Source organism: Girardinichthys multiradiatus, chromosome 7, assembly GCF_021462225.1.
Source record: "Girardinichthys multiradiatus isolate DD_20200921_A chromosome 7, DD_fGirMul_XY1, whole genome shotgun sequence".
NCBI lineage: Eukaryota > Metazoa > Chordata > Actinopteri > Cyprinodontiformes > Goodeidae > Girardinichthys > Girardinichthys multiradiatus.
Genome location: NC_061800.1, coordinates 25,974,798 through 25,991,957, shown reverse-complemented (window position 1 = coordinate 25,991,957; position 17,160 = coordinate 25,974,798). Strand labels below are relative to the sequence as shown.

Here is a 17,160-nt window from a genome sequence, read left to right as displayed (position 1 = left end):
TGTCAGAAAAATAACAAATTTAAACATGCAGCAAATTAAAGGTTTCACTCACGGGGCTTGTTTGATGACCCTTGATTTCTCCAGCAGATATTCAGAGATTTTGGCCCCAATGACCGCTCCGGTTGGTGTGAACTTCATCTCCAGGTATTTACCAAAGCGACTGGAGTTGTCATTTATAGCAGTACAGGCGTTTCCGAAGGCTTCGACGAGAGGGTTGACCTGCAAGATCTTCTCCCGGAGAGTCCTGTTGTTTGCCTGAAAGAAACATCAAGAGCATGTGATAAATTCTTAGTTTTGCATGAGGGAACTGATCGCTTTAGAGGAATTAGTATTTAAACAACTGTTTATGTAAACATATCCATAATGGGAGTATACCTTTCCTAAGAAGGTAAGATGTTGAACAATCAAATGAGCACTTTCTGTCTTCCCTGCTCCACTCTCTCCACTGATGATGATGCACTGAAACAACAGGAGCAACAAATTGTCAACCAATTAACAAATGACACATTTGTTCACGCTTTAACTGGTAACTCTCAAGACTTCAGTCTACTTCTCAAAAAAAAAAAAAACAATTTGCAGATGGGTCGAAAAGCAACAACAAAGTTTAAACTTGACAAGAGAACATTTCACATTCATGGAAAACAATTATACAGCAAGGAAAATTAGTGTTTAATTAAAATAAATAGGATCTCCCCTAAAAATCCAGACAAACTACAATAAAGGTAACTATTTATCCCTTTTGACCAAAGAGCCCTAAAAAAACGTGATGGACATGATAGAAGATCCTGATGGTGAGAAGGTGACAACTGTTGGTTCAAACATGGGGAATGGCAAGAAATGCAAACCAAAATCAGCCTGGAGTACCATGCAAAATATGGCATCATAAGTTGATGATAATCATGAGAAAGATGAGTAATTAGCACATAGCTTCATTGAAAGGAGCTTAATAAAGATCTGACGCCAGTTGTAAACCCAGCCACCAGCCCCCTGCTCATGTATAGTCTGATCTTTTTAAATGAGCACCTCTTTGGCATCAGCTCACTGCATCTTGTCCTAAAGAAGAAGTTATAATCAGTACGACCCCAAGATCACCATCTAAAGAGCAAAGCAGGGAGGTGGAAGCATTATGCTGTGGGTGTGTTTTTCTGACACAGATACAAGACATCTCACCTGATTAAAGGTCCATTTAATGGAGCCATACTCTAAAAGAACTGGAGAACATGAAGGAACTTCCCATTGCCAAACTGGGAAGATGTATCATGAATGGATGTTCCAGCATGACATGACCCGTAACTTACCACCAAGGAACAAATGAACGGAAAGAAGGAGCACATTTGGATCATGGGGCAGCATTGTCCTACAGAAAATCTGTGGAGAGAGCTAAAGCCTTGAGTTGCCATGCAGAGTTTCTGTACAGAGGAGTAACAGAGGAGTACTAAGGGGTAACTATGTCCTACATTATTTCTGCATATTTAATTGATATTCTGTCTCGCCTCACTGAAATAACCCTATAGATAAGACGCTGTGTATTTCTTTTTAGACAGATCAATATGTAATATTCCTCCAGAGGACCTGGTCCTTGCAGAATGTCACCATTCCTTGGTAGGCTGCATCTGCTGTGGCAAAGATGTGTGGAGGGTTGTCAGCTCTCTTCACGCCATGGTACAGCTTAGAAAACTGAGAAAGAAAAACACAAGGTTGTTTTAAAAAGGAGTAGATCACCTGAATAGACCTTTTTAGTCCTCTTAAATTCAGAGTACTCTAAATTTGTCTAGTTTAGCAATGTAAGGACCTTTGGGCTGTTCAGGTCTTTGTGTTTAACCCCAATTCAACCCTCTGTCAATTGAAACCCTCATTTCACTCTGATCTATTTAATTTACTACACATCAAAAGGGCCTTTTATTCTAACCAAACCAATAATAAGACCAAACTAATTACCAGTGATGAGTTAATTATAATTTGTTCATGTTGAAGCTTTAACACTTAGTTCAAAATGTTTAAGTGAGGAACTATGAACATGAATTAATTTATTTTAACCTGTGGTAGGAGAGACACCACCTTTTCACACCTGAAAATGTCGGGTACAAAACACCCAAAACTCTAAATGTACCAAATGGTGAAAAAGTGAAGTGATCAGCGCACAGTATTGGTTTAGTTAATCTGTTCATTTGAAGCTTGTAGCTCTGAGAACATATTGGGATCATTTTTCCACCAACCTGAGGAGAATAGATGCTGAGGTTCTGAAAAGGATTGAGAGCGATGAGGATGTCACCAACGTAAGTGTACACCTGCAGCTCATCATACCTCTTCTGGAGACGACTGATTATTATCTCCTTTAAAATTAAAAGAATAGACAAACAGTGTTAGAAGTAAAAATGATCAGAGCGGAATAATAAAAGTTTAGATAAACACTTTACCTCATCTAGAAATTCCAGGTTTACCAGATCATCATCAGGGCAGCGTTCTATAATCAGGGTTTTGCGAGTATTGATCCGCCTGTGCCTGTTTGAAGTAAAGAACATGATACTAATTCTGAAAGCCATCACAGGACACCAACAGTAGTTTGATGGGTGAATGTGAGACCCAGTCACATCCAAGGGTAGAGTGAAGCTCTATAAAGCTCCCTCAGGGGACCCATCTCCCAGTATAACCAGCTGTGATTGCACTTCATCTGTGTTTTGACCTATTACTCTCCAACGAGTCCCATGAGGGTAGAGGTCAACACACAGCCAGCTGGCTCCATGAAAACCACAGGGGGACACCACAGAATGTGAGAAAGAGTTAAACAGAGGTGTGAGTCAGAGTCCTTTCTGTGGGCAGAAGTATGAAGAGGCTGCACTCTAAAAGCAATCAACCTTTCCCATTAAATTCAAAGGATAGAGGTGTTTTATGATGTCAACAGATTCCAGAAAAGAAACATGGAAACCAACAATGAATCCATCATTCTGATGAATCTGTGCAGCTGCAGCCTCACAGGATTTATTCCCACACAGTACATCCTGTGTTGCTGTATAACAAGCCAATAAGCCAAACTGTTGGGTGAAGGAGCTGTCTGATGAATTCATGCTCATAACGTTTTTTTCTTCCTCCCAATCTGACAGACAGAGCTGCGGCTACAAATGGTGATGAAGTTACACTGTTATTTAGACAAGTTATAAGTTCTAAATACACTTCAATCCTTTAAAAAGAAGTCTATTTGTCTATTTACAAGTCTTGTTGTCTTTTACGATTTTAGGTTAATAAATAAAAGCAGAAAAATGATTAAACATCAATCAATATAAATGATAAAATGGGAGCATCTGTCATTTGTATTCCTTCATACCTGTTTAAATGTCTTTAAATGTATTTACCCAGATCAGCTTTGCAACAGATTTGAAGCAGAGGAAGCCTAGAAGAAAGCTGTTTTGCAGTAAAAGTTATGGGAACAAACATTATGAAGTGCTGAGATCAAAGACCATAACATTAGAAAACTTCATGAAAGATGCAGATTTACAACATATAGAGGAAGCAGAGTAAGAATCATGTTGTGATGTCTGAAAATGCTTCAGACTGATATTAGTCTGAAAGTAAAGCATTAAAAATGTTTTATTTGAAAGGTTTAAAAATAAACATGAAGCTATTAAACATGAAAGCCTCAACTTAATTCTTCTAACGTAATGTGCATCAAATTTGAATGTTAATAAAGTTCAAGACTTTACATTTAGATGTGTTAAAATTATGAGTTTTCACACCGAAAGTAATATTGCACAACTGCTGCAACTCTCTTAATCTCAACTTTAATCATGAGTAAACATTAAACAAAAAGCATGTTGCTGCAAAATACAATAAAGAGAGGACAAAAGGGAAAAGATTAGCTGCAAGAGGCGCTACAGGAAACCTTTTATCTACTGGTGCCACTTAAAAACAATTATAGACTACAGTATAAAGGCTACTTGCAGTGCCCAGAAGTACAGAATATCAAGAGCTGAGAGAGTATGAAGGCTGAAAGATTATTAAGGTACTGGTATGAGCTGCTGTCATTAAGGATGAAACTTTAATCCTCAACTTTCAACATTTATATTCCTGTTGCTTTACAGAAAGTTAATCATGAACAAATTTAGGGAACTCATAAGACGACTGATGGCAGGTGTTAAAATATGGCTTTACATATTTTGGGTAGTGACTATTTTTAGGATGGCAATCAATCTGTGATTGTGAATAAAATGTATTGCAGAAAAGCACTATTTAAATAAAATACAAAAAGCATCTGCATTAAGCCATGCAAACTAGACAGAAAGGACATCAAAAAACATCAGAAAAAAGAAATTATACTAAAAGATAAGAAATGGTTGGCCCTCTATCATAAAGGTCATAATTAAAGTAACAGATGAAAAAATGGGATGAGATGATACAAATAATGTGTAAATATAGACAATGAAAGTAGTAATTTACCAAAAAAGCAAAATACAAATAAATGGAAAAAGCAACTTAAAGTTAAAGACTAATTGTGACTGAAATGGTATTAGTGGTTAGTTTCCCTCTTTTCAAACGTAATTACCGTTTAAACAGTATAGTGATCCTTTGCTAAGAAAAATGATGGTATAAAATGTCCCCTTATGGTACATCAAACAAAACTGTTCTTTTCCACAGAATCAAACAGAAGCCAGCAAAGAAGATGTTTCTTTCCTCACTACATGCAGAAAGAAATCACACAACTATGGCAGTGTAATGCAAAGAGAGATAACTACTAGCTGGATGTTAGCAGACTTCAGAAAGGTCTGGTTGGTCTGTTTAAGCAGCTTCAACCATCAGCATTGTAGCCGACGGTCTACTTATTCTCAGCAGGACAGCCCAAATAATAATAGGCTACTTTCTTCCTAAAGAATGAGTGTCTACTGTGTTAAAAGCCTCAATACAGTAAATAAACTAAGACACGACATCCTGCAAACCTTCACAATAAAACCTTCAGGGAAAATAGATTGGTCTGATTTTTACATAACATACAGTATATTAGAGCCAATTAAAACATCTCTGCTCATCAAAACACAACGGTCTGATGCTCTGCACACAGAAATTAGCTAATTAAATATGTAGGACAAACCCACTTTTGGATTTTGACTTGCTCTCCTTCCCACTGCAGCTGGTCAGCTGGATTTTATGATTGAGCCAAAATAAAGCACCTTTCTTAAAATAATAACTTGTATTTCATAACAGAACATGTGCTTGTCAACCTCCAGCAGGGATGGGTACCTTTCACATTTGAACCGATACGGTACCGATACCCGGTACCTGGGAATCGATACCTGTACTCAAAGGTACCAGTTTTCGGTACTTTTGTGTCTGTTTATGTGGTAATAAATGTTAATTCGTTTAATAATAAAATCTCAAAATGTTTTTATTTTACATATTTATTTCTCAATATACTAATATACTATAAACTTTAACGTCCAGCATCCAGCTGTTTGTATTGTAACATCTCAGTTGTTTCAAACATTTCTTCAACATGAAAACCCTTAACTGACTACTCGGGGTTTATTCGTTACAATGCACAAATTAAAACCCAGCCATGTTCCTGGCTGCAGACAACAAGCTGCTAACGGATGTAGGCGTGCTAACGCAGGATTTGTAGCCGTACATCTGAGGCTGAAGAAAATTGCTCTTCAGCCTTGAGAAAAATCTGGTGCTTCACCAGGTGCTTCCTCAGATTAGAAGTATTCCCGCTGCTGACCTTGCACTTCGCATCACAAATATTGCAGCGAGCGTAATCTGCATCGCATTTTGAAAAGTGAAGCCATACTTTCCAGCGTTTTCTATTATGCTTTGTTGCTCTATCATGCTCTCCTGCTTATGAGATTTTTCATAGCCATCTTCAGTTTTGAAGATGGCTAGTTGAGCCATTTTATGGGAAGGTGTGTGATGGCTTGAGAGTTTTCAGTTGGCACATTTGTTTTTCCTTCTTTGTGGAAATTGGTTTGGCTCGTTACAAATCCAGTGGCACATGTGGAGTAGGTGTGGTTGGGTATAAAGGGGGCTTCAACACAGCACTTGAGAGTCTTCTCCTCTCTGCCTCCTTCAGGGAGATTGGCTTGCTAGATGGGGTAATGTTTGTGGTTACCGTTTTTTGGTTATTTGGTGCTACTTCCTTATCAGAATTCAGACAGAATAATCTTATGCTGTTATTTACCTAATCTACTATTTCTTTCACAGTGAATAGTTTTTGTTGTTTTGTTTTTTGAGTTTAAATAAAATTGGGCAAGTTAAGTTGGAGCCATACTTTGGAGTGTTTTCTATCATGCTTTGTTGACGGTACCAGCGGCTACTAATGTCATCACGCTCTTGAGCGTGCAATGCTGTGTTCATGTCTGGCATGAAAAATCGCCCACTCTTCCACTCCCTCAGTGTCACAATGATGCGTTTAGGTACCGAAACACGGTACCGTATGATTTCACGTGAATCGATACCCGGTAGTACTGACAGAATTTGGTCGGTACCTATAAAAGTACCGAATTCGGTACCCATCCCTAACCTCCAGGCTGGTTTTATGGAAGCTCAATTAGACTCTCTTCTTCAAGACAGAAACAGGAGATCATGAAGGTTCACCATCTTATTTCCTCTTAACCTTACAAATTCAGAGGTCCTTGTAAAATGTTGAATGTTCACTGAATGTTCATTTTGTCAAACTCCTGAATGTAAAAAGCTATAATTGGTTCAACAATAAATTCTGCTCTTTACCAGAACATCCTGAAGAAGAAAGTCTAGCACTGCACTTGGGTCTGAATTCAAACAATTATGCAAAGAAGGTTGTATTGCAAATGTTTGTTGACAGCTGTTGATGTCAAGGGGTTATAAGGGCTATAAGATTTAGGACTAAATACTTTTTTCCATAGGCCCAGGTATGTTTGGATAGTTTATGTTTCTTGCTAAGTAAAATCCTAATCCTCTTTTGTATTTACTCAGGTTTTCTTTGTCTAATGTGGGGGAGATATAAACAAAGCCAAAATAAAAGAAACTTGTAAAGATGCAACAACTTCTTCACAACACAGTAGTATGTTGTGAGTTATGACATTTAAGATATGAAAGAACACATAAAAAACATGTTCCTATGTTGAATCCTGAAAACAATAAATCCTATGATCTCAAATTCACCAGTTGTACTATATTCTATTACAATAAATAATCAATCATAAGAGTGAAAAATATTCTAGCTCCAAGTTATTTAATGTTTCCTCCTCTGCCTTTTTCTTAATTTTATACTCTGAATGCAGCAGGAAAAGCAGTATCGAGGAAATACTTTTGGCATGTGCTCTTTAAGAAGCGATTCCTCATTCTCGTGTCCCTTCGGAGGAAGACTTGAGACCTCTAGCGTCTGACTCTCTCCAGCTTTGAAGTAAATCACACTATTCCACCTACAGCAGCTACTTTTAAGTTCCCTACGTCTTTCTTATTCTTATCTGCTTCATTGTTTGACGATCAGTGGCATGGGAGACTAAACCGGGCGAGCCCAGTTCTCGCCCTACAAGCTCCTAATCCCATTATCCACTTTGACTGTGGACAGGAATTCGGGATCAGGCTCAGGCACCAACTCTGCATGCTCTCGGGAGTAAACAGAGCTGGCAAGGCATCAGGCTCTCAGTCAAGGGCAGCTTCAGCAAACCCTTTTATAATGAAGATTAAGCATCACTAGAGTCAGTATTCCTTCAGTAAAATTGTCACAGTTTGCGCTGTCATTTTCTGCCCTGTGAGTCTCTGAGTGAAGCTTTAACCTCATGAAATCTCTTTTACTCATATGAGGATTTCTGTATGACAGCAAAACCAATAACTAGCTCATTATCATGCAAACTATTGCTGCAAAAATCCTGTATTTTCTTAAGTACGTCCAGAGATTCATTCCTCCAGTCAGGGGCTTAATTGGGTAGACATGACAAATAGTTGAACATATATTTAACTGAATTGGATTTATTAATTTCAAGTTAGTCATCACAATAACTCCTTCTGAATTAGTCACACTCCCTGAACTTATCTTTAATCACAAACTGTAATGTCCATTGCTGCGTCTCGTCTTCATGTGCCTGATCATAACAAGATGAGAGGTTGCCCCCTACTGGTCAAACTTAATAACAGCACCTTAATTGATCCCCTGCAGCTGAAATAGAGAACTCAAAGGCCAACACAGGCAGTATATAATTTTTTTTACCATAGTTGTGTCATTTTCTCTGCAAAGACACCTTTTCAGAGGGGATTATTTTTTTTCAAAGACTTACCTGGTTCTGGTTCTGCAGCCAACTTCTTGCTGCTCTCGGATAAGATCTGCTAACTGCTGGCTGAGTGCCACATCTTTGCCGTGGGCCTGCTTGATGAAGGGGTGCTCCAGCAGGTGGGTCACAGATGGCCGGGCCTCAAAGTCCTTTATCAAACACCTTACAAACAGAAAAAAACAGCTATCAAGACACTGAAGAAAGAAAAAATTAGGATTATGGATTATTTAGTTATAAATCCTTATTACCTGAACATTGTTGAGGCTAAAATAAATCTGAAGCAACTCTGTGAGTTTCCCTCAGTTCAGCAGACAGTGTGTAGTATTTGCTGTTACAATTTGGGTCAGTACTGTCTGAGTACCACAGGCCACTATCACAGGACCTGGTGTGGATCACAGCCTAACTGTGGTGTGCAGATAGGACAGACTGTTTGCCAGGGGGACACAGTGCTTTTTAATTTCTGCCTTTGCCCACACCTCTCTCAGTTTGCAATTATTCCTCTTAAAGTTACTGAAAACCACCCTGAAAAGCAGATGATTTTTTTTTTTTACCCTCTTAGTGACACAAAACTTGCAAAATCAGAATAAGTTCAGTGGGATCTTAAAAAGGGTAAATTTCATCCTATTTTAGAGTGAGAAAACCATAAAATCAAGTATGATAGAAATCAAATTTTTTTTTTAAACGGACAGTAATTTAAAACACACTTTTCTGGCACACCTTTCTAAATCTATGATTTGACCAAGTGTATATACTGTGTTTTTCAATCTAAAGGTGGTGTTTAAGTCGAAGAAAGATATGAAAATGGTCTTTTTTGTGTCTTTACAGAGAATAATAAAGGTATCACAAATCTCAAGTTGTGTTTAAAGAAGCGCTGCACAGCTTGTTGACATGAAGGAACCTGGTGATACCAGAGCAGGAATTACCAGGTCTAATTTTGAGCTGTGAACTTCATTTTATTTTATTTTTTTACATATTTCTCACCTTTGGACAAGGTAATGAATATAACTATCTTGAGCTACAAGCCTGAAAGCAAAAAAAATAAAAGGTTTTAAAAATTATTATATATATCCTTTAAGAAAACACCCTTGGATTGTGTTTGATTGTTCAGCTAACAGCTTATTACAGCTTCTGAAGGTGTGTGTGAGCATAATGACACCAATAGGCAGAGAAGATAGGAGACAGTAACACCCATCTAGTTCCTTTCACCTAATTGCAGCAGAAATTCAGTTTCTTTTATCAGTTTGTTCAGCTCTGAAAGCTAATTCCATGAATTCATTAGCGTCAGGGCATTAAGCAAAGGTTGTTGCTATTAGCCAGGCTGTGCTGCCAGGATGCTTAGCGGAGGGCCACTTTGTCAACCAAGTCAGCATTTTGGCCGCCCAAGTGGAGACACTGGTGATGGATTTATTATCCAGAATCCCTCCTCCCATTTCCCAAGTTCCCCCTGAACACTCATACTCACACACACACACAACCATGCAAACATACACCGACGTGCATGAGGGCCTACAAAGGTTGCAAAGGCTTTACAAACAGCCTGCAAAGCTTGATAACATTGTCCAGCCTCTCCACATTCAACTTTAGTGGGCTTTGTCAAAGGAGATTAAAGTTGTTACCATATCAAAGAAATTACAAACCTGCAAATAAAAAGGTATCCATTTAAACCTCCTGCTACTGCACTGCAAAAAATGTATAAACTAAACTGTTACTGTGTGCTGTATGAAGGGGAAAGGTGACTGGACCACAATGACCAATCAATAACTGAAGTGACACAAGAAAGAAAACAGACCCTCAAGGCTGATGGTCAGCTGTTTTCTTCTATTGCTCTTTCTTCCATACAAACATAAATGTTAGGCAAAAACCATACCTACACAGAGTCAAAAAATTGAATTTTATTTTCTCATTACATTTTAGGCGAACTGCACTCTCTGAGTCACATATTAAGGTTGTATATCCCCGGCAACCATTACGAGCCAACCCTGATATTATTAGCTTTACCTGGCAGAGCAAATGATAAGTTATCTGGGCCTCAGATTGAACAGATAATTCAGGTGAATTTGTTTGTTCCTCTATAGCAGATTTACGCCGATGAACGTCAACAAAGAAAGAGAGAAGAGGGTTGATATAATCTGGTGATAAAATACCAGATTCAAGTCCTTCTGTGTTTACATATACATTCCTGCCAGCTTCAACGTAATAATAAGTGTCATTAAAGTTTTAGGGAATTAATTTCATGTTTTACAGTTTAGCAGAGAACCAAAAGGATATACAAACAGTAATTTTCTGTTCTATTATAGTGTACGCCCATCATAGATCCTTATTTATGCTTTTCATTATCATGCATCTTCATTTCAGCTGTATGATTCAATAAAGCTCATCCTTAGTGGTGTTGTTTAGTAATAATGCATTTACATGTCTGAGCTTCAGCAGCTTCCACCTCAGTTGCTCTCACAAGTGTAATTTGTAAAGTAAATAAGCAATTTTAAATAATATTATATACGCTGAATTAAACAAAAAAAACATCACATACATGAAAAGGAGATGTCTTAATCATATTTCATCACTGCCATCATGTGGCAGATGCTGCTTGCCTCCCTGTTTGGTCTCCTGCAGCTGAAGGAAGATACAACTTGGCTCCAGACAAGAACCATTTTCACTTTTTGATATTTACAAAATGGCAACAATAAACAAAACAGTGTTAATTTTTTTTTTTTTACATTAATTAGGGCAAATTTCAGCTAAATGTAGATGGTTCTTTGATATCCCACACATAAAACTCAAATTTGAATGTGAAACACAACAACAGCCGGCATATTGCTTTCTTTGTTCCCATTCTGCTGAATAAAACACATTGATAGTTTTAGACAGCTGACAAAGAGCAGCATTGACTTCCACACATGTATATCTATGGAAACAGGGTTATTCTTAACTAAGTCATTAGAACTCACATCATGAGTGGTTCTATATAGGGGCCAACAGCAGCCAATGTCTTATGATAATATGTGCTTGGACAGAAACTGTAACTGATTGGTCAATTGGACCAATTTCATTTTTTACCTTTACAGTTTTACTTCAACAATGAATTCAAAATTCAGGTGTAGCACTTTTAGCTTCAGTCTTATGGAGATAGAATCACAGTTTTCATGTGCTAGATCAGGGGTCTGAAACCTGCAGCTCCACAGCCACAAGTGGCCCTTTGGCTCATTTAATATATTAAAAGATGACATATTGCCATATTTTTTTGTTTTTTGCTTCATTATTTTGTTCTGTGCCCCCATGAAGAAACACTAGCCACCCCTTGGTAAATTTGGTCTAGAACCACCTCTGACTCACATTACTGATTTTCTACAGCTGTTTACGTTGATAAACACAAATAAGGTTGTACAAAGGGCAAATATACTTTAGAGCCTTAAAACCTAAAAAACATGTAAAATGTGAAACTGTTTATTATTTTCTTTCCATTGTTTTTCAAAGTGAATCATTTCTAAAAGCACTTTTTGTTGACAAAAAGCTTTCGTAGCCACACCTCTCTTTAAAGCAGTATTTGAAGCCCATATATGGATAATGATGTGCCATCTGGATTCACAGTTCCTGATGAACGACTGATGTACAGACGACAGGTGTGGCCTTGAAAAAAAGACCCTTTTATTGTAATAAGAAAGGTGGATGTTTAGCCACAATTTGGCAACACAGGGAAAAATCTGAGTTAGCATTCTTGCCATGATGATCAACTATACAAGAAAAATGGATAAATTCCCTGGGTGTAAACAGATGAAGTGGAACACCAAACACCTAGCATCTATATTGCTGGAGGATTCATCGTTTCCATTTATCATATTAGATTTAAAGGAAGGAACCACTCACAGCTGAGGGAGGAGGACATCTCACATTTCAAGCTACAGCTATTATAGATCCTTTGAGCAGGGAGTAAACAGCCAGACCACAGAGAAGACTGCAGTTGTTGCTTGTGAGCATAAAGCTTGTCTGGTGAGAAAATGTTTTCTTTTACAGCAGTTTTTGCTTTTCATGTGTCTTCTGTCAGTTTAAAATGTTTGCTGATGTCAGCAGATTACATTCATTCAGTGGCATCTCTCTCCAGATAATCCTCCGGCATGTCTACAATAAATAGTTAGCTCCAGCTGTGAGTAATTTTTTCCTCCCTGTATAGGTCAAGTGAAGGAGAGAGTGTTTGACTGTAGCTGTTGTCTGATTATATATAATTATTTACCTTCCCTTCCATCTACCACATATGTAGCACTAGTTTGAAGTGACATTTTAAAACCGTTAGACACAACTAATGTGCAAATCGGAATAACAATGTTGGTCAAAACTGGGCAAGAAGTTTAAGTTTTTTGTCACACATTCATCACTGTGGCAATGGACAGGCAGACTAGGTACAACGTAGAAGGCTTTTAAAATCTCTCCACAAGGTGCAGGTTTGCCAAGTATCCAAACTACTGCTCTTAGACATTATCTTTGCTGATGTCCTCACATTGCATAAATCACAACATAAATCCCCACTTTCTGAACTGAAATGTAAATTCCTTTTTTCTTGAATGAATATTGTTTTATTCACTGATGGCAAATTTCAGTATTCCAAACGTAGCAGTTTTGCACAACTCTTGACTGCATTCTCCATTTCCTGCAGGTTGCTCTGATTTCCATTCAGGCTCATTTACATATTTTTTCATTTCAGTCATGGGAATAAATAAACCCATTGTGAGCTACTAACAAAATTGAAAAACAACACTTTTACACTTTTAAACAATGCCCCAACATTTTATGACATGCCTGTTCAACCACTAATTCCACAAGCAGCTGAAAGAGGACTGGCATCATTACTCAAGATGTTACTTTATTAATTTATTGGTGGTGGGAGGAAATCTATGTGCTTCAAAACATTGCTTCTCTGTGGGTGATGAAAAAGGGAATTAAAACTATGTGAGAAAGGTTAAAGTTAAATTATTGAAACTTACTGGCCGATGAAATGGCTGAAACTTCTGCACCACTGGTCAGGATTTCGAAGCGTGGGTGCGGGATTTCTGCAACAAAATTACAACAAATACATGAAAAATAAAGACATTATCAAAAGCCTTTAGATTACACAATCATTGCTGTAACCCTAAGAGACGTTTCAGCACGTTTCCAGATTTGACAGATTGCAGCTGGCAAATGATATGTGACCATTAGACTCCTGTGAGGGTTTCTGCTCTGAGGAGAGGCTGGTTTGCATCAAGGTCTGTGGCAGCCACAGAAAAAGTGACAAATGATAACTGTTCGTTTTAGGGTCTGGCAGCGAGCATCTGCCACTGAGAGCTAAAAGTTATGGGAGATAGTTATACCTCTGCCAGCAGCATTTACGGAGGCCATCTGTAATAATGCTAACACATTTCAAGTACGCAGGATGACAGAAGGCAGGAAACCAAGGCTGGACGAACCCTGGGTACAGTCATCTTCTCAGCGAGCTGTCAAATCTGACAGCTGGAGGCTGAGCCTTTTGTCACTGTCAGGTAAGCAGTGAAACATCTGATAATGAATTTATTACTGTGTTAATTAGTTTACAATGCTCACATGAAAGACTGGAGTGCTAGAGGCAAAAGACAGGTGTAACAGTCTAAAGTTATAAAAAACAAGAGGAAAGTGCAGTTTGAACAGCAACAGTACAAATTTTAATCTTTTTGTGGCTACAAGAGAAGGATGTTAGAGTAGAAAATCTGTCATTTTGTTCAGAGCTCACTTAGCCAAGTCTTTCTTAAGAATTCAGTCAGGCAATCCTTTCCAAAGTGCAGATCAAAGCCGGAAACTGGCTGTCTCAATACAACCTCTAATATAAGCCCGAAGACACGTTCTCGCCTTGATCTTCTACCATACTGCTTATACATTACAAAGTCAACATACCAGCGCACTGCTGATAACACTGTCAAGTGTCCTCATTGTGCTCCACAAATTCACCCTGTTATTTTTTTTTTCTTTGAGTGTTTGTGTGTGAACGCTGCCTCATATTGTAAACACGAATGGCTTATTCAAATGTGGGTCCAGGCAGCCCATGCACTGTCAGACGATCCTCAGAGTGGATTGAGGCAAAATCAGAGAGGTGTTGACAGCTTTTGACAGCAAGAACTAAACCAAAAAAAGACAAAAATCAGGCAATTACATAAATATTATTTTTGATATAAATATCTTTAAAAACATTTTTTTTTCCTTTTTTCTGTTTAAATTTCCAAAGAAATTGTTTGGATGATGTGGGGCATAAACTTGTGTTGACTAAAAAAAAAAAACTCAAGAGAAATAATTTTTAAATAACTGTAAATATAAACTTATACTGTACATCCAGACTTTTTATGGTTCTGGTGAGAAAACTAAGCTGTACAGTTTAGAAATGTTCCAACAATTTTGGGCAACAATTTCAGTACTGGCTTCCTTCAAATCTTCCTTAGGGATGTAACAATCAGGTTTCTACTGGCAACACCCATTTCCAGCTTTCTTTTAGGGCCGACCTGCTGTCCCCAGTTTTATTTCAAAGAACTATACATGCATTTTGTGAAAAGTCAAGTCCTGTTATGTCTATGAGATACATGCCTGTCGTTTATGATGTGCCCCGTTTTATATAATGCTTGTGTATTAAGATGAAGGGTATAAACTTCACATTGTTAAGCTGTCAGAACACAGTAGGTTTGCCACCATCTGCCTGTGATAGAGTTAACTGCTCTACATGCACAGTCCTAGTACCCCCTGGTGGTCAAACATATTAGCAGAATTAATCAGGAAACAGAACCAACTCCCCCACTATGTCAGCAACCTCAAGCATTTGGCATGCTGAGGTAAGTGAATCTTCATTGGTGCCTGAAAAGTTCAGCGTGAAATTAATTAACATTATTATTTTTTCACTTGTGCAACAATTCAGGAATATTGTCAGTGACAGTCACCGTTTCAATCGGTGGCTGACTGATGGGTGTGTTGCTTATCTTCAGGTGTTTTTAAAAAGGTGAGTTCACCTGAACAGGCTTACCTGTGCAAAATCCTTGTTTTGTTCATACTGTGCTCACTTGGAGCTTTCATCTACTTTTTGTGCTCTATTTAAGACTCAAAAAGGAACAGCAGAGGTGTAAAAAAAATTCATTGTGCAGAAAAGCTGTTCATTCTTTGGTCAATTTGATGGAGCCAGGTGAACATTAAAAGCGAAGAATTCAGTTATTCTCTTTCTTTAAATTATTCGTTCCAGTTTTTGAAAGATTTCAGAGAAAACAAAATCACTTTGATACAGTCTTTGAAGTACACAGACTTTTTAAATTCACAGACAGTTATGTCACAGTGAAGTTTCAGAAAAAACAAAGAGTGTACGTAAACCTTCCATGATTTACAGAAGTAATAACTATTAAAGACACACTGGCATCAGGATAGACTGATCTGAGATACTTCTTTATATATTTTAAGGCTGCACAGAGGTGCAACATTACTTCTGATATCATACAGGATTTAGAAAGAAAATCACTCAAGCTAAATTAGTAAAATCATGTCTGCCCAAACCTATAGCTATGTCGGCTTTACAGCTGAAGATAACTATGTACCTTGTCAAAGATTAATGAATGATGATGATTAAATGATGCTACTGCTCTTCTAAAGTCAAACGTCCCCTTTCTTGGGCTCCTAGAGGTTTTCATACCCATATGGTTTGTAAAATATCTGATAAAGAGAAAAACATGTTTAACTGCATAAATGAACGTAAAAAAAAAAACTGCTGCAGAGTGCAGTGATTTCTAGAAGAGGAAGAAACACAGCTGTGTTTAAAAGTATTTTTCACAGAGAGTGAACACATGCATGCAAAATAGACTTGTTCAGGGATTGAACCACACACCCAAAGTTTCAGCTCATCTATCATAGGAACATCTGCACCAGCACTTCTCTGAACATACATGAATGAACAACTGAGCACTACTGCTGCATTCATCGTGCTACAGACAGCTATGTCATCATGCTGCACACTGGGGTATCAGAGGTGGAGATATTAAAGCCCCTAATCATGATCTGCTGGTGATATCCTGTCAGGAAGGAAATCGCTCACACAAAAGGTCTGTGGTTACTTAACCTTATCCAAACATTTTTTTTAAAGTGTGACTTGCTATCACAGGAAGAGTCAGCAACTTTGATAAAGAAACGATGAGACAAAGTGTTGATATCAGCATTATTTTGTCCAAACCCTGTCAGGATTTTGAGTTCACATGTAGGGAAAGCAATGCTTCTCTCTCTGGTCAGAGACATCTCTCATTAATCTGCAATATTTCATTGTTAGATTTTAATGAAGATACCTACAGATGATAATAAGTGTGTGGTGATCCCTTGGCTTTTCCCACGTTAAGGTCATTTTATAACGACCATAAAATTTATTGTTATTTTTGTTATTTTCTTGATGCCTCAACATAAATCATTCTGTAACTTAGATGTGTTTTTTTCTTGCATAAAGCAATGTCGTTGTTATTTTAGAGCCGACTGACTCAAAATTCTTCTATTTTTTCTATTAAGTGCACATTTTTTGTCAGCGGTTAAAGGCACAGACTTCTCGCTCAAACTAACACTGATTGCAGGTAAAGTTACAGGCTGCTGTTACGGCCAGTTCTACATCTTATGCAAAGAGAGGTTATAACAATTTGTGGAGTTTTTTTTGTGTCCAGTGGCAGAAATCAAGGAAATAGGTTTGGATGGAATGGAGTTTTTTTTAATAAAAATTAGGTAACTATATTTCCAACAAGATGACAAAAACAAACCTTCAGAAGTATTAACTTCATGGCAACAATAAAATGCCTTAAATAGCATTAAAGTGTTTAAATCTTGATGGTTGCACTGTGCATCTGTAGAAACAAACTACCTTTAAAGAAATTTACAATTACTATTTTAGCCTGCAAAAGAGAAAATAATGAAAAAGAATTGA

The 17,160-nt window shown here is 37.7% G+C and overlaps 1 protein-coding gene across 1 annotated transcript in view; it reads right to left on the bottom strand.

Annotated features, from left to right (window-relative positions):
* Window positions 1-17,160, bottom strand: part of myo3b (myosin IIIB) — a 110,578-nt gene that overhangs the window by 75,455 nt on the left and 17,963 nt on the right. Inside the window, exons 8-14 of the mRNA XM_047370294.1 lie at window positions 13,211-13,276; window positions 8,241-8,396; window positions 2,418-2,502; window positions 2,217-2,333; window positions 1,573-1,677; window positions 376-459; window positions 53-255 (exon numbers count right to left, since the gene is read on the bottom strand). Coding sequence (XP_047226250.1) covers window positions 53-255; window positions 376-459; window positions 1,573-1,677; window positions 2,217-2,333; window positions 2,418-2,502; window positions 8,241-8,396; window positions 13,211-13,276 — 816 coding nt within the window. The remainder of the gene's footprint in view (window positions 1-52; window positions 256-375; window positions 460-1,572; window positions 1,678-2,216; window positions 2,334-2,417; window positions 2,503-8,240; window positions 8,397-13,210; window positions 13,277-17,160) is intronic.